This window comes from Schistocerca cancellata, chromosome 1, assembly GCF_023864275.1.
Source record: "Schistocerca cancellata isolate TAMUIC-IGC-003103 chromosome 1, iqSchCanc2.1, whole genome shotgun sequence".
Classification (NCBI taxonomy): Eukaryota; Metazoa; Arthropoda; class Insecta; order Orthoptera; family Acrididae; genus Schistocerca; species Schistocerca cancellata.
This window is the reverse complement of record NC_064626.1, coordinates 504,078,445-504,105,205: the sequence shown is the minus strand read 5'-3', so window position 1 is coordinate 504,105,205 and position 26,761 is coordinate 504,078,445. Positions and strand designations below refer to the sequence as shown.

Here is a 26,761-nt window from a genome sequence, read left to right as displayed (position 1 = left end):
CTCATTCACTCACACCCACCTCATGCACTCACACCCACCCCACTCGTATTGATCCACAAATCTCACTACCTCACAGGCCTCAATACAACGGAGAAGGGTGAAAGGAGCTATTTCTGGGATTAAAACAGAAGTAAAATCATAGAAGAGCTGAAAGAATAGCACAAGGAGTTGTGACTGGCTGACCACTTACAAAAAACATGCGTGATCCAGTCACCCAAGTACATCTTCCTAAAATTTTTGGAAACAAGTTTGACAAATTAAAAAATCTTAAAATTCTAACCACACTTGTTTCAAATTCACTTAAAATACAGGGTAGATTGCTGGAAAATCTGCCACTGCCCTTTGATTCAAAAATAAAACACAGTCTAGTAAAATGTGGTACACACTGCTCTGCATGCCACAAGCACCACACATGGGAGAATCCTCTTGCTGGAGCAAGAAGCCATGTGACCAAGGACTGTGGCCTTCACGAAGACAAATAAGCAGGATCTCACCCCATCTTCAAGGCTGAAAGGAGGTATGCCACAGCCATGTAATGGGCTTTACTAGACACAGCCTATTACCATATTTACTCGAATCTAAGCCGCACTTTTTTTCCGGTTTTCGTAATCCAAAAAACCGCCTGTGGCTTAGAATCGAGTACAAAGCAAGCGGAAGTTAAGAAAAATGTTGGTACATGCCGCCACAACTAACTTCTGCCGTCGAATATATGTAGCGCTACGCAGGCATGCTTTGTAGGCACAAAGATAAATACTGGCGCCAAAACCTCTGCATCAGTAAATAAATTTTAAAAAAAAGTTGAAGACAAGCTTTTTTTCTCCGCCGCGAGTTTCGACAACTGCATTTTCATACATTATCCAATGAAGTAAATACAAATTCCGTATTGTTCATCTTCGAATGTAACTACGAAAATCTGACGGGCAAGACTGTTTGGGATGTTTGTCAATATGGCCAACTCTACGTTCTGAATTTTTTCCTATCTGTGAGAAGAGATGGTTGCTAATAGGAACCTGATGAAATCTGAATCACATACAGTATTCTCTTCACCATAAGAATAATACGAATATAAACATTTTGCCATGTATTCTTTCGTGTTTGCTGCTATCTCATTTAAATCCTGTCCGCCAAATAAACTACGAAACTAGAGTGAGACAACAGCAAATGCGGAAGAATATACGTATCGTGTCATGTTTATATTCGTATTATTCTTATGCCTAATAGTGATACAGTCAGAAATGAAGCACGGGAAGTGACTAGATTTTTAAATCTAAGATGACTCAGAATTTGATGTAATAAAGAAGCAGCCGCAAAGCTTTTCAAACGGAGAAAAATTTTCGCCCAACTCTCGTTCAGAACATGTTCTATCATACGCAGTCTATTATTTGATTCTTGTTGATCATTATCAAAGAAAGCAGCAGTGTAAGTAACAGCAAATAGCAGTCTCTTGTCATTGTTTCGCTAATGAGACGATTCCTCTCTCTCTTTTTTTTAATTGTACGGGGCGGTAGCGCGCACAAAAGCAAGCCATGCCGCAAGCCGCGACAGGCCGTAAACACGCACTATCAGAATGCGACAAACAATGACACAGTGCAGTAATGCATTTTCAGCTTAAGAGTGACGCAAACACCTATAACAAAGAAAACAGCACTTATCAGATCAAAGCAAAATAAGCAATCGATTCAAACCAGACGAAGCACATGAAAAAGGAAGGGCACCCGTATAAATACGGACGGAGCGCCTGACGCATAGCAATAGCTACGTGGTAAAGATTAACTGCTAATCTTACGACTCGAACCAAACTACTGTAGCTGTATCGTCATTCATTCAACCTAAATTGTGTCTCATATTACAATGGACCAACTTTGTTTCGATTTGGAGGTGCAGCCTACAACTTTTCTCTCCCCTTGAATTTTGAGTCAAATTTCAGGTGCGGCTTAGATTCGGGAAATTTTTTTTTTCCTTTATTTCGAGTCTCATTTTTCAAGTGCGGCTTAGATTCGAGTAAATACGGTATCTGTCACTTCCAGCCACTTGTCTTCTGATCGACATATGACTCTGTACTTCACCAGTGAAATGATTGCATGTAGGGGGATAACACACTGAAATAACTGATGATCACTACATGCCTTCTTGGCTGGTACATCCACCTCTCATTCCCTGCAATACCCATGTGTCCTGGTACCCAGCAGCAGAAAGACACCACCTTCCCCAGCCACTGTAGTTGAAGGAGGGTGTCCTGGATACCTGAATTACTTTATCTGCTGGGTACAACCATTGCAGAGAGCGAAGGGCACTCAGAGAATCAGAACAAACACAGCATTTAGCATTCAAAGCATGATTCACCTGCTCCAGTGCCCACAAGATCACATCCAGTTCTGCATCAGAGACAGTAAAGTCACAAGGCAATTGAACCTTGAGGTAGTGATTAGGGAAACAACAGAGCAATCAATAGGCGTCCCCATTTCACCCCATCCAAAAGGACAGCTGTAGGGTTGTGGTTTCCAGTTAAAAACGAAGAAAAATAAAGTATTATAAACATGCAACAATGCAATCTCTCCTGCATTACACTAAATCTAAAATTACATTGGGCCTATGAAGTAACCATGGTGGCACACTGTTAAAACACTAGAATTGGGGTTGTATGTATTCCACACCGAGTAACTCCAGCACCCATTGCAAGCAGATCCCAAGCGGCATTGTTGTTCATGGACAACTGGAGAAAAGGCGTTTCAAAGGTGGACAAACAGCAGCATGGTATGCAGGTGAATTTAGAGCTGCATGGAACTTGCATGCCTGACACAGTATGAGCAGCAGTCACTCGATGTTGAGTGACAGTTCCCCAGCCTCAGCACAGAGACTGTGTACACTGCTTGTCCTGTAAGCACCTATGGCCAGCAGGATCCCCTCATGGTGGACAACATCAATAATCTTAAGGTAAGAAGGCATCACTGCCCCATACACTGTGCATCCACTGTCCAGCCATGAATGCACAAAAGCACTATAAAACTGGAGCAGATGTGCCCTGACAGCTCTCCAAGATCTGTGGCTGAGGCACTTTATGACATTCAGTGCCTTCTGGGTTCTGGCTATCAGGTTTCTCAGCTGTGGTAACCACGACAATTTGGAGTAAAAAATGAGACTTGTAAAACTCACTGATTGTTTAAAATTAAAATGGTGTCCCTCACATGCAAGTTAGTTACATTAGAAATACAACGAGGATGATTAAAATGGACGTACACACTTTTTCTGCAGAAAACGGAAAACCCATCTTTGTAGCCCACGCCTGTAACCTCTGCACTGTCAGTTGCAACTGACAGATCACTGTTTCAACACTGGAGGAGAAACAGAAAACAGCAAAGTCATCCACAGATAAGGAGCACTGTACAGAACTCCTTACCATAGGCATGATACTGTTTATGGTTATGGCAAATACGGTAAACACTTAAAACACTGCCCTGAGGAACACCATTCTCCTGCTCAAAACAATGCATCAGCACGTCGCCAACTTGACACCTAAAAAAGAGCTTAGCAGTCCATTGCCTGTGAAGCAGAAGCAGTAGAATGACGTCCACATGGTCTGATGGCTTACCACCTGTTTTCGTCCATGATGGATGCTTCCCATTTGCTTTTTTGGTCTGGGAGGGCTCTGTAGGAGCTACCACAGGTACGGTCAAGGCAGTGCCAGCTTTTTTTTTACCAGGCACTGCCTTGGGATATACCGGGTGCTCCGCAATGGTGGCAACTGTGGCTTTATATGATGTTCTCCGGAGGGCTATGGGCTCTGAAACAACTGCCACTTGACAAGTGCACTGACAAACACAGGTACTAGTGCTGACATTAGGAACTTCTGTTTGCGTAGAAGTGTTGGCTGCCAAAATGGACTTTTTAAGGGCTGGAGTAAAAGATTTAGTGACTGGGGGAGGCTGCATGGTCTTTAAGAGCTTCTTGGTCTCACCATACAAGTACAGGATGTGTTTCATTCAAAGTTTTAATTTCCCGTATCTTCCTTTCTTTGAGGAAGACACTGTAGTCCCAACTCCATTACATGCAGCCTTCTCATATTTGCCGCAAGTGGCTTCATTCTCACCTACATAGGTGGAGTCTAAAGTGCTGGCATTTAAAACAGTGCACTGGGTTGGGGACATACGGCCATACACTTGAACAAAGGAAACCTGCCTTGACATGCTCTGGCAGTTTCGTGCTATTGAAGGTAAAGATTAAGGAGTAAGATTTTATGATACCCCTTCTACCACTTTTAATATATGTTACACATCAACGATCTCTTCTTGAGCCCATTCATCTTTCACACTTCCTCCTTGGTAATGTTGACTAGATCTCTGCACAGCACAACACCTTTGCCATAATTCAAGATGTTGTGGAGTTCCATTTCTGTGGCATATTCCCTGAAGCACTTAGCTTTCCGGAGGTTTGTCACTTGCTGGAAACTAGCAGTTTCAACTAACAGTGTTCCACTACATAATCCTTGACAGGTTTTAATGTTCCTGCAATGCCCTGTAAACGATTTTTAAAATAAAAAGATGAAACACTCTCAAAGCTGGCGTCCTTAAGTTTCACAATCAAAAACACATTCTTATCAGTAGCATGCTAGAAGAACTCTATGGAAGTCGTGAGTCTGGAGGACTGGCTGCATGTACCCTCTCATTAGAATGTGCGTTGGTACGTACCAGTAGTCCACCCTTTCCGCTGGGAGGAGGAAGAGAAATTTTCAAAGGATTCATCTCAATCCCACAAGCAGCTATGAAAATAAATAGATAGAGTGTTATGTGCCTAGGTAAGTCTTACACAACTGTGGTGCAGCAGGTTCCCCAGAGGCTGCCCGCTAATGACTGTTTCACCCAAACAGCCACGCATTTCATCAGTGTGCAGAGCATCTTAAGATTGATATTTTTTTTTTATAGAAGTTTTTATCATCCTCACAATCTGGGCAGTCAAGTGAAGATATCCATCCTCTGTGGCACACAACATTCCACTGCCGCCACACACAGTAGTCACTCAAGTATGGCCAGAGCTTGCGGTGACAAAGGAATGGCGATGCTTAGCAATCCCTTGCTCAGGAACCCCCAGGATCGCCATGCCCGTACCCAGCAAACAAATGCTGAGCCCCTGAGGGAGCCTCTATTATTGCTCATGTTTATGAAACAAATCTCTTGCATAATAAACAGCCCAACATTACTGGAAAAGAGTGCAAGGCATTCTAGTTCATAAAATGTAAAAAAAAAATGGTTTCACATCATTACAGACTACTATCATCAATGCCCACCTGCATCTTCAAACACATTCTAAGCTCAAATATGATTTGCTATGAAGAAAAGAGTTTTTTTTTTATTTTTTATTTTTTCAAAAGATCCACATGGGTTCAGGAAAAGCTGCACATAAATATTGCTTGCTTTATTCATACACTATATCTCGCAACAGTAAATTTAGGAAAATGGCTAGATTTGTGAATGACAACATTTCCACTAGGTGATTGCCTGTGGTGTGATACCAAATTTATTCAGGGTGTATACACAGACAAGAAAAATTAATTCCTGGACTTCCCAATTAAAATTAAACTTTTTTCAGTGCAAAAGTACACTTTTTTTCCCGAGTGAAAATACACTTTTTCCATGTCAAATGACAGTATACTTTCTGTTGGAATTGTAAAACTTATATATCCTTTAAATGGTAAAGGTTCCAGACAGTGGTATACAACTTCCCAGCGTCACCGTGCTTGCACAGCTACGATGACGCAAGAAGCCCACATGTTCATACGTGTAAAACATTAAAAGATCATACATTATGGCATAAAAGAAACAAGACATCACAGGATACTCCAAGAGCATCAGAATTTTGTGAACCATACTAAAATGCATAATTCAGCTTAAGTGCACATTCATATGTCCTGATACGGATGTAAATTTTCTTGGAGTACCAGTACTGTATCATCTCATGTTTGGTTCTTTATTATGGCATAATGCCATGCATGCTGGATGATGAAAACATGCACTTTTGAAATGTAGCGAATAGTTGCAACTAGCCAACAGTGTGGAATTAAATACTTCGTTTCAAATAAATTGACTGCCTCAGTGGAAAAGATTAATAAAAGCCAAATTTCTTTAGCAAACCAACAAAAATAGCTTCACTGTTCTGCAAGGTGATTAATGCTTGATTGTCAGAAAGGTGGAAATAAAATAAAATCTTAAGCTAATGACATATTTTAGGCTTCCGTAATTATGTGAATGTATTTTAATTCACTTGATAGCTCCTGGCCACAGAAATCCGTTTTCATTTGACATGAGAGCAATAAACGAAGAGGAAACAGCAAAATCACTAAACGCAGACACGGGACATGTGGAGACTCACCACCTCTCCACAGCAACTCAGACTGCTCAGTGTATCAGCCAAGGATCAACAATATTCCTGAACCACGGCAGTACTAGACAGTGGTGCTCCCTCCCTCCCCGAGCATTTGATGTAGGAAACCAAAAATTTTAAAAATTGACTTTTCAAAAATATGTTCACTTTGCAGCACACATCTTTCTGAAGAGTCTGATATATAAAACATATGTGTTCAAGGAAATGTCAGACATGTTATTTGGATTTCAGTGTGCCAAAGTGCAGTGCCACACCTCTTCACACAGCATTCTTCTATCGCACGTCACTATATTTCGCTATGTGGAACTCAAATGTAAGGGACACGACAGTGGAAATAAAAATGTCCTGTGTTTCCTCTCCTGCTCGGCCAGTTTGACATCCAACTCCTCCTCCTTTTTTAAAAAAACTCGCAATTAATATTGGATGGGATTATTTGCCACTGAGAGAACATGAACTCTTCAGAAAATTTGCACTCTTTATTGCCTATTAGCTATAACTTGTTCTTTGTGTGATATAAAATTAAATATAGGATACTCAAACTAAGTAAAGACAAGAGACAAGCAAAACAGTACACATTTCTTCCATCCTTAAGTCCTAGCATTTTTTTCTCTCATCTTGCTACAGCTTTACATGGTATGCTTTCCTTTCTGGGAAAGGACGTATTACCTCATCAAAGTTTGTCAAACGTTTTGCTACATGAAAAATCAAAATGTGTTTGTCTAATACCGAAAAAGCTGTTAATACAAATAGTACCCAAAACTGGTAAGGATTTCTCCATCTGATTACGTGTATTTTGTCACTGTTTGCTAGATAAAACAAAATAGGCCCATCTAAAATTGCATCAGTCATAACACACGCCAAATAAATGAGACTGCTTTAGCACAAATGGCCATTTTTATACCATGACAGAATATAACTCATGAAGTAACTATATCAAATGTGCATTAGACCTACAACAAGCAAAAAGCTTCCTGTTAGGAAACAGTTTCACATTTCATTCATACACTCTAGCTTCTCAAGCATGAGATCGAAATGTAGTAGTATGAAATTTTTATACAAATTTGGAATCGTCATATTCTTCCATAATTTGTGTGATGTCCCCATTTCTTCTCCTTCCCCGTTATAACAAACATCGTCATCACTAATTCTGTAACTGTTCCTGTCAGTGTCAAAACTTATTCTCCAGTTAGGAGTTATCATGTGTTCGTACAATGCATTTTCTGTGTTACTCCCAGAATAGACTGCTGCTATGGTTGATACTGGGGACTGTAAAACAGGCCCTTACTATTGTAGCGGTCTGGCCAAAAATTTTCTGTCAAAATTTCATTTTCTTGGATACACGGAGAAGTTAATATGTAATCTTTCTTACCTGTTAGTCATTTATTTTCACTCTGGTAGTCTGAATCTATGGATTTCACAAGTAATTATAACAACGCTGATCATATGCAAACCTAATCAACAACACACACAAACAGCGATTGGCATTCACCCGTTTGGCTTTATTCCGCTCAGCTCTTATAGCCCCATCCCCTTCTGTCTGCAGGAAAGTTTATTTCTAGATGCAACAGGGATTCCCCTGGTAGAGACATGATGCACACTATGCACGCATTAAAAAATCAACCTACAATTCATTCAGAAATAAAATTACAATATGTTCAAAAACCAACAGGGGTGAGCTTCAAAATCATATGAATAATCAACAGACCAACATTTGCTGGATACGAGGGGCTTTGTGAAACAAGGTTTTTCTCCTCAAGAATATGAATTTGCCACGGAGGAGGAGGAGGAGGAGGAGGAGGAGGAGAAAAACACCACGGCGGATAATTTAGTTAAGAGAGGCTAACTGCTTTATTATGGTGTAATGAAAGTGGAACATAAAAGTTGGTGACATTAATAACTGGAAAAGCGAAGAGTCCACAATGCTTTATAAATGTGAGGACATTTCCATTCAAATATACAGCTGATGCAAACACATGGGTAAAAATTACCAAACTCGAACAATTCTTGTGTGCCTGGGATGCAAGGTTGGGTGTTAGAAACGTGAAAGTCCTCCTATTTATTGTCCAGTATGCAATGCAGTCCCCAAGATGTCATATCCACAAAAAAATGTATTGTTTTTTCCTCCTAATTGTACAAGCCATCTTCACCCACTTGACCAAGGTATTACAAAATGCCCGAAACAAAAATACAGGATGATTCTAACACGGAAAAGGCTGGAATGTCTTGACACTATGACAAGCAAGGTTACAATCTTAGATGTCATGCATTCTGTAAGAAGTTCCTTTCCATGTAAGAAAGCACCATCCTCTCAAAAATGTACTAACAAGATTCCACTGTGTTATATTCTTCCTGAAGCGCTTCAAATCTGGCTGGATTTGATCAGGTGCTTACAGAAGCCATCACGCCATAAAACGAAGGAATAGCAACTGAATAACAGCAGCAAATAACGGAGTAAGAAGAATATGCTATCTTAGCTTCAACAAATACGTTGAATGTGGCAAAAGTGCTACCAGTCTCAGTCCTATTGGTAACTGGTAAAGTCTTGCAATAACAGATGGCACAGAAACAAGGAGAAAGTGAACATAAGAATGAACCAGAACTTTTGTTGCTTCCTACAGTGTCAAGAGCTACTGAAACAATGGACACAGTTATGTGTTATGTTTCAAGTTCTGGTGTCGATGAAGAAGTGATGAATGCGTTAATTAAGATGAGCAATACAATATTAAAATGGGCAAAAAAGCAGTCAACTATTAACATGTTTTTCAAACCTTCATGAAAATAGGACTACACACTATACAGGGTGATTCAAAAAGAATACCACAACTTTAAAAATGTGTATTTAATGAAAGAAACATAATATAACCTTCTGCTATACATCATTACAAAGAATATTTAAAAAGGTTTTTTTTTCACTCAAAAACAAATTCAGAGATGTTCAATATGGGCCCCTCCAGACACTCGAGCAATATCAACCCGATACTCCAACTCGTTCCACACTCTCTGTAGCATATCAGGCGTAACAGTTTGGATGTTGTTGTTGTTGTTGTTGTTGTTGTTGTTGTTGTTGTTGTGGTCTTCAGTCCTGAGACTGGTTTGATGCAGCTCTCCATGCTACTCTATCCTGTGCAAGCTTCTTCATCTCCCAGTACCTACTGCAACCTACATCTTTCTGAATCTGCTTAGTGTATTCATCTCTTGGTCTCCCCCTATGATTTTTACCCTCCACGCTGCCCTCCAATACTAAATTGGTGATCCCTTGATGCCTCAGAACATGTCCTACCAACCGATCCCTTCTTCTGGTCAAGTTGTGCCACAAACTTCTCTTCTCCCCAATCCTATTCAATACTTCCTCATTAGTTATGTGATCTACCCATCTAATCTTCAGCATTCTTCTGTAGCACCACATTTCGAAAGCTTCTAATCTCTTCTTGTCCAAACTATTTACCGTCCATGTTTCGCTTCCATACATGGCTACACTCCATACAAATACTTTCAGAAATGACTTCCTGACACTTAAATCTATACGCGATGTTAACAAATTTCTCTTCTTCAGAAACGCTTTCCTTGCCATTGCCAGTCTACATTTTATATCCTCTCTACTTCGACCATCATCAGTTATTTTGCTCCCAAATAGCAAAACTCCTTTACTACTTTAAGTGCCTCATTTCCTAATCTAATACCCTCAACATCACCCAACTTAATTCGACTACATTCCATTATCCTCGTTTTGCTTTTGTTGATGTTCATCTTATATCCTCCCTTCAAGACACTATCCATTCCGTTCAACTGCTCTTCCAAGTCTTTTGCTGTCTCTGATAGAATTACAATGTCATCGGCGAACCTCAACATTTTTATTTCTTCTCCACGGATTTTAATACCTACTCCGAATTTTTCTTTTGTTTCCTTTACTGCTTGCTCAATATACAGATTGAATAGCATCGGGGAGAGGCTACAACCCTGTCTTACTCCCTTCCCAACCACTGCTTCTCTTTCATGCCCCTCGACTCTTATAACTGCCATCTGGTTTCTATACAAATTGTAAATAGCCTTTCACTCCCTGTATTTTACCCCTGCCACCTTTAGAATTTGAAAGAGAGTATTCCAGTCAACATTTTCAAAAGCTTACAGTTTGGATAGCTGCTGTTATTTCTCGTTTCAAATCATCAATGGTGGCTGGGAGTGGTGGCCGAAACACCATATCCTTAACATACCCCCATAAGAAAAAATCGCAGGGGGTAAGATCAGGGCTTCTTGAAGGCCAGTGATGAAGTGCTCTGTCACGGGCTGCCTGGCGGCCGATCCATCGCCTCGGGTAGTTGACGTTCAGGTAGTTACGGACAGATAAGTGCCAATGTGGTGGCGCTCCATCCTGCTGAAATATGAATTGTTGTGCTTCTTGTTCGAGCTGAGGGAACAGCCAATTCTCTAACATCTCCAGATACTGTAGTCCAGTTACAGTAGCACCTTTGAAGAGAAAGGGACCAAAAACTTTATTGGCTGAAATGGCACAGAAAACGTTCACCTTAGGCGAGTCACGTTAATACTGAGTTGTTTCCTGCAGATTCTCAGTGCCCCATATACAGACATTGTGACGGTTGACTTTCCCGTTAGTGTGGTAAGTTGCTTCATCACTAAACACAATCTTTGAAACGAAAGATTCATCTGTTTCCATTTGAGCAAGGATAAAATCACAGAAATCGATTCTTTTAATCTTATCAGCTGCAGACAGTGCTTGAACCAATTTCAGACGATAAGGTTTCATAACTAACCTTTTTGTAGGACTCTCCATACAATTGATTGAGGAATTTGCAGCTCTCTGCTAGCTCTGCGAGTCGATTTTCCTGGGCTGCGAACAAATGCTTGCTGGATGCGTGCTACATTTTCATCACTCGTTCTCGGCCGTCCAGAACTTTTTCCTTTGCACAAACACCCATTCTCTGTAAACTGTTTATATCAACGTTTAATACACCACCTATCAGGAGGTTTAACACCGTACTTCGTTCGAAATGCACGCTGAACAACTGTCGTAGATTCACTTCTGCCGTACTCAATAACACAAAAAGCTTTCTGTTGAGCGGTCGCCATCTTAGCATCAACTGATCGCTGACGCCTAGTCAACAGCGCCTCAAGCGAACAAATGTACAACTAAATGAAACTTTACAGCTCCCTTAATTTGCCGACAGATAGTGCTTAGCTCTTCCTTTTGTCGTTGCAGAGTTTTTAATTCCTAAAGTTGTGGTATTCTTTTTGAATCACCCTGTATAATATTATGTCATAGTGTGGTTAAGATAATAAGATTATGCTATGTTGAAATGGTAACCCCTTTTCAACTAATGGCTGGAATTCACTAATGAAGAGATGCAAAACAAATAGCATTCATCTGTTTTGAGAACTGTAATAAAAGTTGCAATTTTACCATATTTTTAGTTTTTTCTGCATCACATATCAGGTACATATCTTGGAGGCTGCAAGTTACGAGCTCCCGCCACGTGACTCTCCTGCATTCCAGTTGGTTGATGGTAGAAATGTACATGTTCGATATATTGGATTTTGAGCAATGTCACTATTATGTAACACATTTTTGCTTCTTGTTTTCCAATACATAATTGGGAGTGTTTCTGGGTGAGATATTCCAAATGCGTTCACGAAAAGGCACATTCTGAATAACCATTTATTGAGATATCGTGCCAGGAAGAGTGGTGTTATGAGATCACATATTAACCCAAATATGGTACCACAATTATGTATCTTCACCAAGGAAAAAATCAAATCATTATCAAATTATGTATTTCTTATAGTAAGTTTTCCTTTTTATGACATTCTAAATCTGCAGTCCTCTCAAAAATGTGCTAACAGGATTCCACTATGTTACATTCTTCCTGAAGTGTGAGATTATTTCGTCTGTATCATGTATCTTGCACGCTAGGTGGAATAATTCTGTCATGACTGGTCCTCCCAAGGATGTCAATAATTCTGAGGGACCTTGTTTCCACTTATGTTTTTCCATGCCCTGTCAAATTCTTTTTGCGCTATAATATGTCCAATGTCACCGTCACCTACTACCTCTTCTCTTTCTGTAATATTGTTCTCAAGTTTGTTCTACTATACAGACCTTCTATAAAAATCTTTATCTTTCTCTTCTTTGTTTAGTAATGACTTGCCTTGTGAGCTCTTGATTCAGTTGCTTCTCTTTCTTCCAAAGCTCTCTCTAATTTTCATATAAGTGACATCTATATTTCCCCTAGTTATGCACACTCCTTCTGCCTTGCACTGTGCTGTGGCCACTCTTGCTTGCCCAATTTGAACTTTCTGTCAATCTCATTTTTTAGATATCTAAATTCTCTTTCACCTGCTGACTTTTTATATTTTCTCCTTTTGTTAATTCAAGTCAGTATCTCCTGAGTTATTCAGGGATTTCTATTACACCTTGCATTTTTACCTACGTGATTTTTTGCAGCCTTCCCTATTTCATCTCTCGATGCTATGCATCTGTCTTCTACTTTATAAGATAAGAAACTATAATCTGCTAAATCATTTATTGTGTTATCTTGTTTATGATAAAGCATGCAACAGCATGTGACATGCAGTGTTGATTCTAACAATGGAAATAAAATGAAGTTATCACACACATACTGAATATGAAAGGAGTTTTAATAAAAGTGTGTGTCAAAGGCTTTTATGGCACCTACAAACTATTTATCTACCATCAGAAGTTATCAAAGCACATGAATATCTGCCATTCATAATGGAACTATTAACAACAATGATGATATTGAAACTTCCTGGCAGATTAAAACTGTGTGCTGGACTGAGACTCGAACTCGGGACTTTTGCCTTTCGCGGGCAAGTGCTCTACTAACTGAGCTACCCAAGCACGACTCACGCCCCGTCCTCACAGCTTTACTTCTGCCAGTACCTCGTCTACTACCTTCCAAACTTCACAGAAGCTCTCCTGCAAACCTCTAATTCTAACGATGATTTTGGTGACGCGTCTCATGAGACAGAAATGTTAGAAAATGAAGCCTGTAAATCTTTTCCTCGTGTTGACAAGAAAGGAAAATACGGCAGTCAAAAGTTAAAATTTATCAATTTAGAAAATGGGGTAACTGATCATATGAAACTAATTCTTTTGTACAAAAGTCATTATAATAGGAAGGGATCCACAAGGCAATTTTGTGTAATTTGTATCTGAAATGTATCGACTTTACAAAAATAAAAATGAAAGGAATGGTTTTCAGAGTGTCTGATACAAACACAAAAATCTAGTACAGGTTTAGAGATGCTTTAAACATGTAAGTTGAGTGATGGGTGGATATTCAAACAATAGGCTATAATACCTCTAGATATTTGCCTACATCCAACTCAGGACAAAACTGCTTTTAGTCTTGTGAAATAGTATTGAGGCAAATGCCACAAATAAAAATCAGGCTACTAACTATTGATTTTCAGAAAGTTTTTCCAACATCTAAGATAGATAATAAAGTTGTGCTCTATATAACAAGACCTTGGGTGCACAACTTTGAAATCCACATAGGTAACAATAATAATGGTGATTTTATGTGTGTTCTGGAAATATGGTTTCTAGTGGTGTTACATTCCGAAAAATTTGGGCCATGGAGAGCAAAGCCAGGAAACCTCACATTATCGAATTTAAAGAAAACGACTCTGCACTGGCTTTTTGGGAGGAAGATGAGGTTTTTCAAAAAAGCTGTGGATGACCTTGTTAACACGGAACATTAACAGATTTCATCCCCATCACAGCTTATTCACACTTACAAGCTGTGTGAGTACTTTTGTCCAGGTGGCAGAAAGATTGCTGTTGCGAAACACAAGGACTTTATCTCCTGGCTCTCTTAAATTCCTGAAAAATATCCTTTTCAACCAGACACTCAAGGTGGAAACAGCGAGAAGGCGGGGGAACCATACCGATAAAAGTACGGATTTTGATGCAGATGCATACTTAGAGCCAGTGTGACTTGAACCCCAGACACTACTAGTAATTCTTAAATGTAACAAGGAACTCATGTCCAAGTAAATCTGAACCTAATTGCATTTTAACAACTTACTGATGAAAACTGAGCTGTCATAAAAGTTAGCCTTTCTTTTACAGGGTGTCTACGTGGACAAGAAAAAAAAATTCCCGGATTTCCCGGTTAAAATCACAATTTCTCCCGGATGAAATTACGTATAAAGCGGGTGAAAATACATCCGTGTTAAGTAGCAGTATACTTTCCCTCGGAGCTGTAAAACCTATCAGTCCTTTGAATCGTAAAGGTCTTATACCGGCGGAGGACGTCCCAGCATTTAAGAAAACGAAATCTAGGAAAAACAATGCGTTTGGAAAGTCGTTTGATGCGAGACAATATGCACAGAGTTTATTTTCGTATTGCTAAAGTATATACACAAATTACACAAATTCCACAAATTACAGCACGGTAGCTTCAGAAACTCTATTTTAGAGATTGCGTTGAGCGATGCACTTTTGTCAGCGAGTCATAGTTCATGTCACGTGATCTCGCTAGCGAATGACGGCAGTTATTCAGAGCACGAGGCCTACGAGAAAGACAGGCCGCGGCGCGTACGTTACGAACGTGGGCCGAGCTCGCTCAACTCAGCAAAGTGCGTTTCTACAGCGCTTAACTCGTAAGTAGATGTGTATGTACGAACGAGAATTGCATCGTCTATTGGCATCCACTGATATTAGTCCTACAATGATAGGAAGTCCGTAGGCCTACTAACAGGCTCTAATTTGGCAATTAAAATCGTGCCAAAATGATTATCAGTTGCGTAGAAAAGTCGAGGTGTTCTGGCATGAAGAGCCTTGTGACATTACCCAGTAACACATTATGCACATTTTTTTGAAGGTCAATTACACTTTTCGCCATCGATCGCATAATTTTTATCTATATAAAAATAACATTAAATATGAAAACTTGAAGCTAGGTCTTTTTTTAGCGTGTGTTACACGTTAAGTCATATCAAATACAAATGTGCCGGTAAAATTTTAAATAGTGGCATAAATGACTTATCTTCTCGGCCCGACATTTTTCAAATGGCTGATCCTCAAAGTGTTACGTTTTGAATGAGAGTTATAACGCCCTGTGATTTAAGAAATTCACTGCACATTCTCACACGTAACATAAATCATCTTGTGTGGAAATTTCCTTTGAAAGTAACGCATCTCAAGCCACTATTCGTAATATTTTCTGATGATCTGTTAGAAATGTAAACAATTGTGACGTCACACACATCGAATGCACTATAGTTGTTACGGACGTACTGCATAATCTTCGACCTAAAGCCTTTGACACTTAACGGTGTCGGTAAGCTGGTCTGTGCATTGTGTAAATTACACATTTTCTATGCAACTAAACTTTTATTTTGGTGTTACTCTCTGATTTGTGTTTCAATGCTGCAATATTATTCAGCAGTAGTGGACTAAAGCTCTTTGTCAGCGTATCAGATCTTACACGTCACACCTACAAAACTTTAACTGAAATCTAAAACAACGAAAAATCCCGGAATTCTAAAAAAATCCCGGGTTTTTCCCGGATTTGTCCCGGATGAAAAAATTCCCGGGTTTTTCCCGGAATTCCCGGATGTCCCGGGCCGTATACACCCTGTTTTAATTTCATTATTCTGCTTATGAACTAAAAAGATGACTGTTAATGTGCTCAATTTCATATGAAAAAGACAAATGAAAGCGCAATTCCATACTTTTATAATTCAGAATCCTCTCACACTCTAGCAATCAAATGTCGTGACTGTGATAGTAGCTGAAGCAGTGTACATTTCATTTTAAATCAGTTGTTTGGAAAAAGAAATACATATATTAAACACAGGCATCGCCTGCTGGGGACACAGTAATTAATGTACAGATAAACTGCCATAGATTGGGTATTACCTGATTTGATTGATTGAGCATGATGATGATGATGATGATGATGATGATGATGATAAGCAGTACTTCAAACAGCTAACATGAATATCTGAGGATGCTCATGTCTGATGAGCAAAACTTTTTCAAATAAATAATAATGACTTGTAGCATTTTACTTGTATATTAAAAATTAAAATAGTTCATTATACAAGACTGTGCACAATATCATTCTGGCAAGAGTGTTTAAAAATTAAATGTTATATTACCTCAAACATGACCATGAGAGATGTTCAAATAAATAATCAAGAAGAAAATTGATTTATCATTTTCCAGCTGAAATTCATCCCCACCTTTTAGACACAATAAAAATAACTTACACTTTACTATGAAATAGCTTGTGGTTGAAAATATGCAATTATCCCTCCCCCCTCCACCGGGTCTTTTGTTCCTAATGTAATAACTTTGATTTCAGCCTCCTCTCCCAAGCACTTATCACTGATGTGTTTAATTGTCTACTTTTGTATTTTACTTAAATAATTACAGAAAACAGATTTATTTTTAACATTACTGCACATCACTGTTCTACTTGAATCAACATTGAAAGAAAACTTCAAGCATGTATGCAAGTATTATGTTGCTGTTAATGTTTCATCAGCAACATATGCAGTGGAAAACTTTTGATTTCCTTTTTTCTTCTTTATAACTCAAGTTACATTTCAATCAACCATAAACCGTGTGTGATGCTGTCAGTGATTAATTTGTGCTTTCCTTCAATTTCTTCTACAATGTGAATGATAATCCTCCTATTATGTAAGATATGGCATGAAGGAAGATACATAACTCACAATCAAAAACTTAACTTACCGAAAAAACTGTGTATTTTCTTTGAGGGGGAATCCTTTGTTGGAGAATCCTTTGCTGGAGAGCTTTTTGTTGGTGAACTCTTTGTCGGGGACTTTGCGCCATCTTCTTCTTCCTTTCCACTGTCACTATCCTTTGCTAAAGATTTTGCAGTCATGGATTCTTTTGAGCTTTTGTTTTCCTTGTTGGTATCTTGCCTCTTCTTTTTCCCTTTTTGTTCTTTACTCTTTCTGGATGGAATACTCTTTTCACTTTTGTCTCTCTGCTGAGAAAGGAAAAGCATATAACAACACAAATAACCCAAGCTCCCTTTACATGTCATGTATAAGAATACATCACTCACAGATGGAATCAAACAATTGATTTACTGTGGCAGCTGCTGACCCATATACTTCACGGTAACAAAATTTTCCCCAGCCAAAAATACAGGTAAAAAGCACATGTTAAGAGGAAAGATAAAGTTATTCATAACAATGTGACATTTTACTTGAGAAAAATGAGACATTACAAGGAAATCGAACAGCACAACACATCAATAGTGGCAGCACTAAAATGAGCATAATTTGAACATATTATTTGAAGCCTTGTCTAAAATCACTGTTTGAAGTAAATGATAGGTTACATGTAATTTTCGTTTCACATCCAGCATGTCAGAAAAATGAGATGACAACAAAAATTTACAAAGTAAAACTAGTACACTAATTTACCTTCCAAAGACAACAAGTGAAATGGTCCTCATGAACATAAATAGATCTTAAACATATTTTCATTTAAAAGGTAATAAATAATTTACCACAAAACATGTAAATGTTCAATACACTGAGATACCTAGGATAATTCTTAAGCTATTGTAGTCATCATGCATCGTCAAATAGAAAAACCAATTTACAACACTTATTTTCAATGATCACATTACAGCACTGAATTTGTACAGAGGTCAGATTGATTTGTACGGAGGTCAGATTGTACAAATACTCACATTACTTGATATTATTAGTAGCATATACTGTCAGTCAGTTCTACTAAGAAGTTTATCATTCACGGGGTGGCAAATAATAAATTCTTACAGCTCCTCTTGGTTATGACTGCTGGCTAGTTAAAGAAAATGTGTGTTCCTGAGTAACTGACTCCTTTCTGGACCAAAGTTAAGTGACTTTAGATCTTTGTGAAGTTTATTCCTATTTTTAGTATTAATTCCATGAACTAAGCTGTTGCTTCGAAAAATAACTACTGCATTTACCCGATTATAAGATGAGGCTTTTTCTCAAATTTGTCATTCAAACGATACAAGACAATCTTACATTTGCTGAGATAAATGTTTTTACAGTGCTTAACAGATCAATCTTGGGGTCATCTTACAGTTACAGATGAAGCTTTCGCCTTTGAGGTTTCATACAAATTTCTTTTGAAGAGTCTAGAATTAAATTTTCACTCTACAGCGGAGTGTGCGCTGATATGAAACTTCCTGGCAGCTTAAAACTGTGTGCCGGACCAAGACTCAAACTCAGGACCTTTGCCTTTTGCGGGCAAGTGCTCTACCAACTGAGCTACCCAAGGACGACTCACACCGCGTCCTCACAGCTTTACTTCTGCCAGTACCTCATCTCCCACCTTCCAGACTTTACAGAAGCTCTGCTGCAAACCTTGCAGAACTAGCACTCCTGAAAGAAAGGATATTGCGGAGACATGGCTTAGCCACAGCCTGGGGGATGTTTCTAGAATGAAACTCTACAGCAGAGTGTGCACTGATATGATACTTCCTGGCAGATTAAAACTGTACTTTCATCCAAATAGGCTAGTGTTTTCCCAACACGCAGTAGCACTAAACACAGTATCGATCTTGCTCTATCAATCACGTTACATTTGACTTGCAGCACTAGAGCGACTGGATACATGAAAAACTATGAATTGGGCACTATGACAGTCTAATGCTCCACTTAAAAAACTGACAATTTTGTGAAACACAGGAGGAAATAGCATGAAATAGCTTTAAATTCTATCAACTCACAAGCTTTTGTTGTATTTGAATATGTCTGCAATAGACATTATCATACATGTATGAATATCATACATATCATACACCAGTTATGCTGGTGTATACACACTTATGCTGCTTTTTAAGTAAAGGTAACATTCAAAGTTGAAAATTTTGTCCTTCAAAAAACATTACATTATTCTGAACCCAAATCAGTATTTTATTTGGTCATGAGAAACTGATGATTTATGAACTGCATTGCAAATGAAAATTCAGTAGCTGTTCACATGTTTCAATACCATGGGAAAATGTTACTACCTTTTAATTGGTTTTAGAACAAGACAGTGATATTCAGAAGAAATGAGAAAGAAAATTAATCCAGAATTAAATGTCTAACAAATACAACAAATCACATTAAACTTACTGCAATTGTTATTGCAAGAATAGGTTAAAGCGGAAAGACTCGTGGTAGGGGTAGCACCAACAGGTGATATTAGATCGTGGTACGAACGAAAGTTTGAGAATCAGACTCAGTCATTATTGCAATCTTTTACTTATGTATTATTTGCTATTGTTACATATGACCTGCACCCTAGAAGACAGCGCTATCCATGTTCCACGGCTGCACAAGCACAACACTATGGAAGGCTTAGTGGCGAACAGTGACACAAGCTTACCTGGGAATTATAAGCATATGAGAGGGGGAGGGGGAGGGGGGGGGGGGGAGCTGGCAGCAAATTTCGTCTTGCCGCCAACCATGGGACTCTATACTGTGTACTTTGGCTTTTTATGAATGTCTGCCATGTTTATGAATTTGTACTTGGAATTGAACTGACTTTAAAATGGGACAAATACTCAACAATGGCATGTGATTCTGCAAGAGATGCAAGAGTCTAGAATGGGGGCAGTGGCTTACTTACCTGTTTTGTGCAGCAATGTTGTTGATGCTCACTGTGTGGCATGATGCAACTGACTGGGATTGGAGTAGCTTGTTCTATACAGCCAATGAGAGAGCAGTGGGCAGACAATATGTTTTTGTAGCAAAAGATATAACATTCTCACATCAGTATAGAAGCAAAATCCGCTATGTGATAAAAGAGTTGCAACATACACAGAAGAAACAGCTAAATATTTGTGACAATGAAGGTATGTTTCACAGTTGCCCTGTTAGGATGACAACAATGATGATTAAAAATATAGTGGTACCACAGTTGACAGGCTAAAAAAGGCAATGAAGATAAAAATTAATGCAAACAAATTATTTTCGTTTATTTTAATATTCCTTTTACTATCAAAATGGAGACAACTAATAAATTACGTAAGTTTACAATACGTGTAATGGTAACTTTTTTGGCAGATACCCTACGCCAATAAAAGTTTGTAATTTTGATTAGTCAAATTATCAAATTATGTTAAAAAATAAACTTTTCTCAAGGAGCCTCTTTAAAAAAGGGATCACCTTATATTCAGGGTTGTCTTATACCCAGGTAAACATGCTACATTTTTATGACACACTAAATTCATTCAGGAGCAGTAGCTAGTATCTGGAAGTTCTTGAGTTCACGCCATGAATAATTCGTATTATGTTTTTGGACCCACAAAACTTTAACTTGGCTTGATGAGTTAACCCATGACATTATAAAACGAAATCAAGCACAGCAAGCTAGCTTGTTTTACTTTTAAATCATATATGCCTGACAATGTTTGCATTTGCAAATAAACATTTGTTCACGCACTTCAGCAGTTTTGTGATATACTCTAATTGAACTTACTACTCGTATTAATCCCAAGACATAATAAGCTAATTCCATGCGTTTGTTGTCATATTTTAGGATATATTGCTGGGAAACCTATTGCAAGTTCTAGATTACATATAGTGTGTGTTTTCATAGTTTAGTGGGTAAGAATGGGCTAATAACCATTCAATAACGTCCACGACAATTTTTCTAATACTACTTACTGTAATGTTTGTATCATTTGAAAACAGAATAAACTTGGCATCTGGTAATGTTACAGATGAAAGTCACTGACATATGCAAGGAAAACTAAGGACACTAAAATGGACACTTGTGGGAGAGTCAAGGTTTAAAAATGCCATTCAATGAGAATTAAAACTGCTAGACAAAATCTGTTGCTACATTGCAAGACTAGGACACCCACTTCAACAACTGCGGTCAATAAAGGAAAAACTCTGTAACTTTCTGTATCAGTTTTCAGCTAAAGCATGACAGTCTTTTTCTTCTTTTTCCTAAACTAAATGATGGATTTGTGAACACCACAATGATGCCAATGCAGAAATCCAGACAGCCGTCAGGACACAGTTCAGGAGTACTAGCTGGATTTTTTCCCATATCACCTTCAATAAATCATTTCAGCAGTGAGAGAAATGACATCAATTACCTAGTAAGTGTGAAACTAAAGAAGGTGTGCTACAACAAAAATCAACTGTGTGTAAGGGTCAACTGCTTGCGCACAGCCATACAGTACGTTAACACGCGCTTGCCAGCCGATATGTCTGGAATGCTGACGATTCGCTTGGTCAGTAAACGTGCATCCGGCCACACTGTGATTGCGAGTATGCAACTGGCCGCCGTCCACAGTGCGCTATATTAACCAGCGCAGCCTCAGGTGTGAATATGTCTCACCATGGAGCCTTTCAATACGATCGTAATTAGCCGGTGTTAGACGGAGTGATGATGGGTGAGCATAGCGTGCGTGTTTTATAATCCGCCTTTGTTAATAAAACTGTCGCAACAAGCAGAAAGGTAAAGCGAACAACAGACAACCTGCCAGATCTTTAAACGAGTACGGGGATGTATGGGCCACCGCTCTGTCCACCCCTTGCCAGAGACAGTGATTCCTGTTAGTTCTAGGGAAAATCAGACCGAAAATGACTTCGTGATAGGTGCTGTATATCGTGGGAGAAACATCACACTAGTTATTGACACAGGAGCACAGACCTCATTAATGTGGTGTTGCATAGATAACGGGATAAATTGAAACTGCCACTATTAAAACTGCGGGGGTTAAATGGAGGGAAGCTACGTAACTATGGAGAAATTGACGTAGAATTAATTCTTGGCCAAGGACAAGATGAAGGTGAAAATAAAGATAAAGATAAATACACAACACGGGTGCAAGTAGTTTCAAATAACGGAACGCGTTATGACGGTGTACTTGGATTTGATTTCTTGTCTGCTAATGAGGCAAAAGATATTTGTCGCAGAAAGAAAGATCAGACTAGGCCGTAGTAACTACAACCTAGGAAACCGTTCTTCAGATCGTACTCAAAAGAGCAGCAACACTGACATTATGGGAATGGACCGCCCAAACGATGCATCGGTTCAAAGCTTCCGAGTCGATGTTCAAATTGATTAGCCTCAGCAAATTCCCAAGGGAGCAGGAAAGACAATCTACGTTGAAATTAAGTCACCCCGAAGCAAGAAAGGAACTCTGTTATTAATTGACCGATCCAAGAAAAGTGAGTTATTGGATACAATGCATTGTTATGTTGCTAGAAGTGTAGGTGTTACTACAATGGTGAGAGAGAATGTCACAAAAGTCCCAGTTACAATAACGAATTTGAGCAATGAGGATGTTGTTTTGTCACGAGGAATGAAATTTGCTGAAGTGTGGAATGTAAGTAAAAGTGAGGTAATACAGCTTCCAGATGAGATAACAAATACTGCAGTTTTAAACACAGATTTCTGTAACAGTACCGCAAAATTACAATGAGACGATGTTTATAACGAACTGAAGTGCAAGATTTTAGCGCCTGTTTTGTTGGAGTATGCAGATTTATTCTGAAAACGTGCAAATTTACCTGTCACTCATTTAGTTCAGCATCGTATTCATACAGGGAATGCAGCCCCAATCACACAGAAACCTTACCAAATACCATTCAGTCGAGAGAGTCGGTAGAAGACATGGTCAAAGAACAATTAGAAGCTGAAATTATAAAACCAAGAGATCCTTCAGACCCACCGTGGTGTTTGCCTGTTGTAATTGTAAAGAAGAAATCATTTTCTGGAGAACCACATTTCCGTTTTTGTGTTGATTACAGATCTTTGAATGCTATGACCACACCCGAAATTTACCCCTTACCAAATTTAGTGGAAACCTTAGATTACTTGGGCAGATGTCAAATTTTTTCGGTATGTGATTTACCAAGTGGTTATCACCAGTTAACAGTGCATCCAGATGATCAAGCAAAAACTTCATTTGTAACAGCAACAGGAGTATACAAATATCTTCGTATGTCATTTGGACTTCATAATGCTCCAACTACATTTCAACACCTGATGGATTCAGTTTTATGAGGGCTCACCCCAACACAAGCTCTTGTTTACCTTGATGATGTAATAATTTTTGGTGAAAACATGAAGCAGCATACTGAGATACTACAAGCTGTTTTTGAGTGTATAAGAAGTGCAAAGCTGTCTTTATCAATAGATAAATGCCATTTAGCACAAAGTAAAGTAAACTATCTTGGTCATGTTATAACCAGTGAAGGTGTTCGACCTGATCCAAAATTAATTGAAGACGTAAAGAATTTTCCTGGCCCACAGAATTTGAAAGAACTACAATCATTCTTGGGATTGTCAAATTTCTACAGGCAATTTATAGCCAGTTATGTGAATATAGCACGTCCAATGACACAGCTACTGAAGAAAGGAGCCACATTTAATTGGTCAACAGAATGCAATAAGGCAATGGAAGAACTTAAAACTGCTCTAACCACAGCCTCAGTGTTAGCCTATCCAGATTTCAGTAAACCTTTTATTCTTTCAACAGATGCATCCAATTTTGCCATAGGTGCAATCTTGTCTTAAGAAGTTGATGGTCATGAACATCCAATCTCATTTGCTTCGAGACAATTAAACAAAGCAGGATGTAATTGTATACTACCATTGAGAAGGAGCTTTGTGCTTTGGTTTTTGGTATAACACATAACAGATGTTTCTTAACAGGAAGAGATTTTACAGTTATTACAGATCATGCCACACTTAAATGGTTATTGAGCTCAAAGGATCCAAGTTCGAGACTAACAAGATGGGCATTAAGACTGAGTGAGTATCAATTTAAGGTTATTCACTGACTTGGTAAACAACATGTGAATGCTGATGCAATGAGTTGAAAAGTCAATGTTTGTGTTACAATAAGTCAAGAAGAAGAGTTAAAGGCAGTTCAGGAAGAAGATCCACAATGCAAATTATGGATAAATGATCAATGTTTTGTCCAAATAGATGGATTATTGTACAAAATCACTTGTAAAGGAAACTGTCTAGTTATTCCAGAAAGCATGAAAGAGCAAATCATGAGAGAACAACTGAATTCTTTATTATCAGGACATTGTGGTAAAAAAGCAACAAACATTAAAATAGCTCAAATGCTTTGGTGGCCAAGCCGCAAAGCTGACGTTTTCAAGTTTGTTTAACAATGTGATTCCTGTAACAGACTGAATAATGTAGGAAAATGTAGAGCACCATTGCAAGAACTGCCAGAAACAAGTGAACCATTTGAACAAGTAGGACTAGGTGTCATAGGACCATTGTCTAAGACTAAAGATGGAAACAAATACATATTGACAATTTTAGATCATTTCTCTAGATACCTTCTCATGATACCAATACCTGATCAGAGTGTGAGACCATAGCTAAGGCTTTTGAAAAAGAATGGATTCTTAAGCTTGGATCCCCATTAAGTATACTTAGTGATCAAGGAACGAATTTTATGAGTGAATTACTTATAAACAGACTTGTAAGCTCATGCAAATAACTCAGTTAAGGACTACACCAACACACCCTAAAGGAAATGGAAGAGTCGAGCAAGTCCACAGAACAATTATTAAAATGGTTAGCCATTATGTGAGCAGCAAACACGACAATTGGGATGTCTGTTTACTGTACTTGGTAAGTTGTTACAATATCAAAATGCACAGCTCAACTGGCCTAAGTCCATATGAGATCGCCTACGGAAGAAGAATGCATTCGCCCTTCGACTTTGCACGATCGACTGCTGGAATCAGCAATGAACACGTAAGGGATCTAGCACGCAAGCTAAAGAAAGTATGGAGGGGAGTGAAACAGCGGAATCATCAATCCTTTCTTCAGCAAGCAAGACCACACGACCGCCAAGCAGCAGTGCCACAGTATCGAGTTTGAGATCTTGTATATCTGAGGAATGTGGTGTTAAAGAAGAGTCAAGTCAAAAAGTTTAAGAAGTTTTGGAAAGGACCATATACAATCTTGGAGGTGTTGTCGCCAGTCACTCAAGCTCAAACCGCCTTCTCATTCGATTGTCATTCATGTCAATCATGTAAAGCCATTTCTGGGTAGATTTCCAATAGTATCGCAAGACGACGAGGACCGACCAAGAGGCAGACCTGCTGTTCTCAAACCCAGGAAGCAAGAATCGCGAGGTTGCAGTCCAGACTTCCGAGGCCGAGGCATCGCCACGTTCCAAGCGATCTTGTTCCAGACACCACTAATGTGTGAGAGTGCAATGTGTGTGTTTATTTCAGCCATGTGCTTATGTGAATGTGTTGTGAAAATTTAGTATTGAAGCTATTGCACAAGTGAAACTAAATCTTTTATTCCACAGGTTACCACAAGAAACTCATTTATTTTTTGTTCATTGTTAACTCTAGTATTTAGAACTAATTTTTATTCTAATGCTTGCTATGATAGCGTATTCTACTAATGCTGTAGTAATAGTACCACAGAATACAGGTGTTTTGTTTGAACCACGATCAGACATGGTAGTTTCAACAACTAATGCAAAACTTGTGCTCAAGTACAATCTGAGTGAAATACAGCAACAGTTCAACTCTGTAAAGAAGCAAATTGACCTAATTTGTTCTATTAAGGGTAATGATAAAATTTTGGGAATGGGTACATCTTGGTATAATAACTGGATCACAGCCAAAGTGCAGGTAGTCTACATTTGCTAATTATGAGCAAGAGATTTACTGTATTGTAAAGCTTTTGCCACATGAAACTTTAATTAGGCATAAACGTGTCTGGTTTGATTTTGGAAGGAGTATCCTTCGTACTGTATTTGGTACTTTAACTAGTCGAGATCTACTGGAAGTTAAAGGCAAAATATTAGCTCTTGAACAACAGTCCAGTACAGATTCAACTAATCTCTCTCATGAAATTATTGTATTAAAGAATATGCAAAGAACCATTAATAACCACACAGTTTTCATTGAACAGGTAGTAAAGCAATTTATCTCACATTTCCACGTACTTTGTAATGAAACAAACGCAAATATCCAATAACTATTCCAAGGATTAAATGCTGTGAGTGAACACTTAGATTTAAACACTCTTTTGTTAAGGATTACTTACGTTTATCAAATGCTAGAATTGATGCCATTAACTTAAGAACAGCCTTAGAAAGTAGTTCAAATGATTGATTGAGCAGTGTACTATTACACACCCAGAACAATTTTTACAAATCCTACTACCAACTGAATGAAAGCTAGATGCATCATATGCTATGATTTACCCTGTTAACTCTTACAATTTATATGCTTATTACAAGTTAACCACCACACACTCTTTGATGATTAAAGATGAATTAACTGTTACTGTTTCTATTACCATTGCTAGATCAAAGCATAATTTTGAAATGTATCAGATTTATACTTACCCTGTGAAATGGAG

At 38.5% G+C, this 26,761-nt stretch overlaps 1 protein-coding gene across 3 annotated transcripts in view; it reads right to left on the bottom strand.

Annotated features, from left to right (window-relative positions):
* Positions 1-26,761, bottom strand: part of LOC126178163 (DNA ligase 1) — a 132,442-nt gene that overhangs the window by 62,301 nt on the left and 43,380 nt on the right. For 2 of the 3 annotated variants that reach the window (XM_049924512.1, XM_049924510.1), the window contains one exon: positions 17,120-17,381. In XM_049924512.1, coding sequence (XP_049780469.1) covers positions 17,120-17,381 — 262 coding nt within the window. The remainder of the gene's footprint in view (positions 1-17,119; positions 17,382-26,761) is intronic. The other variant, XM_049924511.1, reaches the window with a different exon arrangement.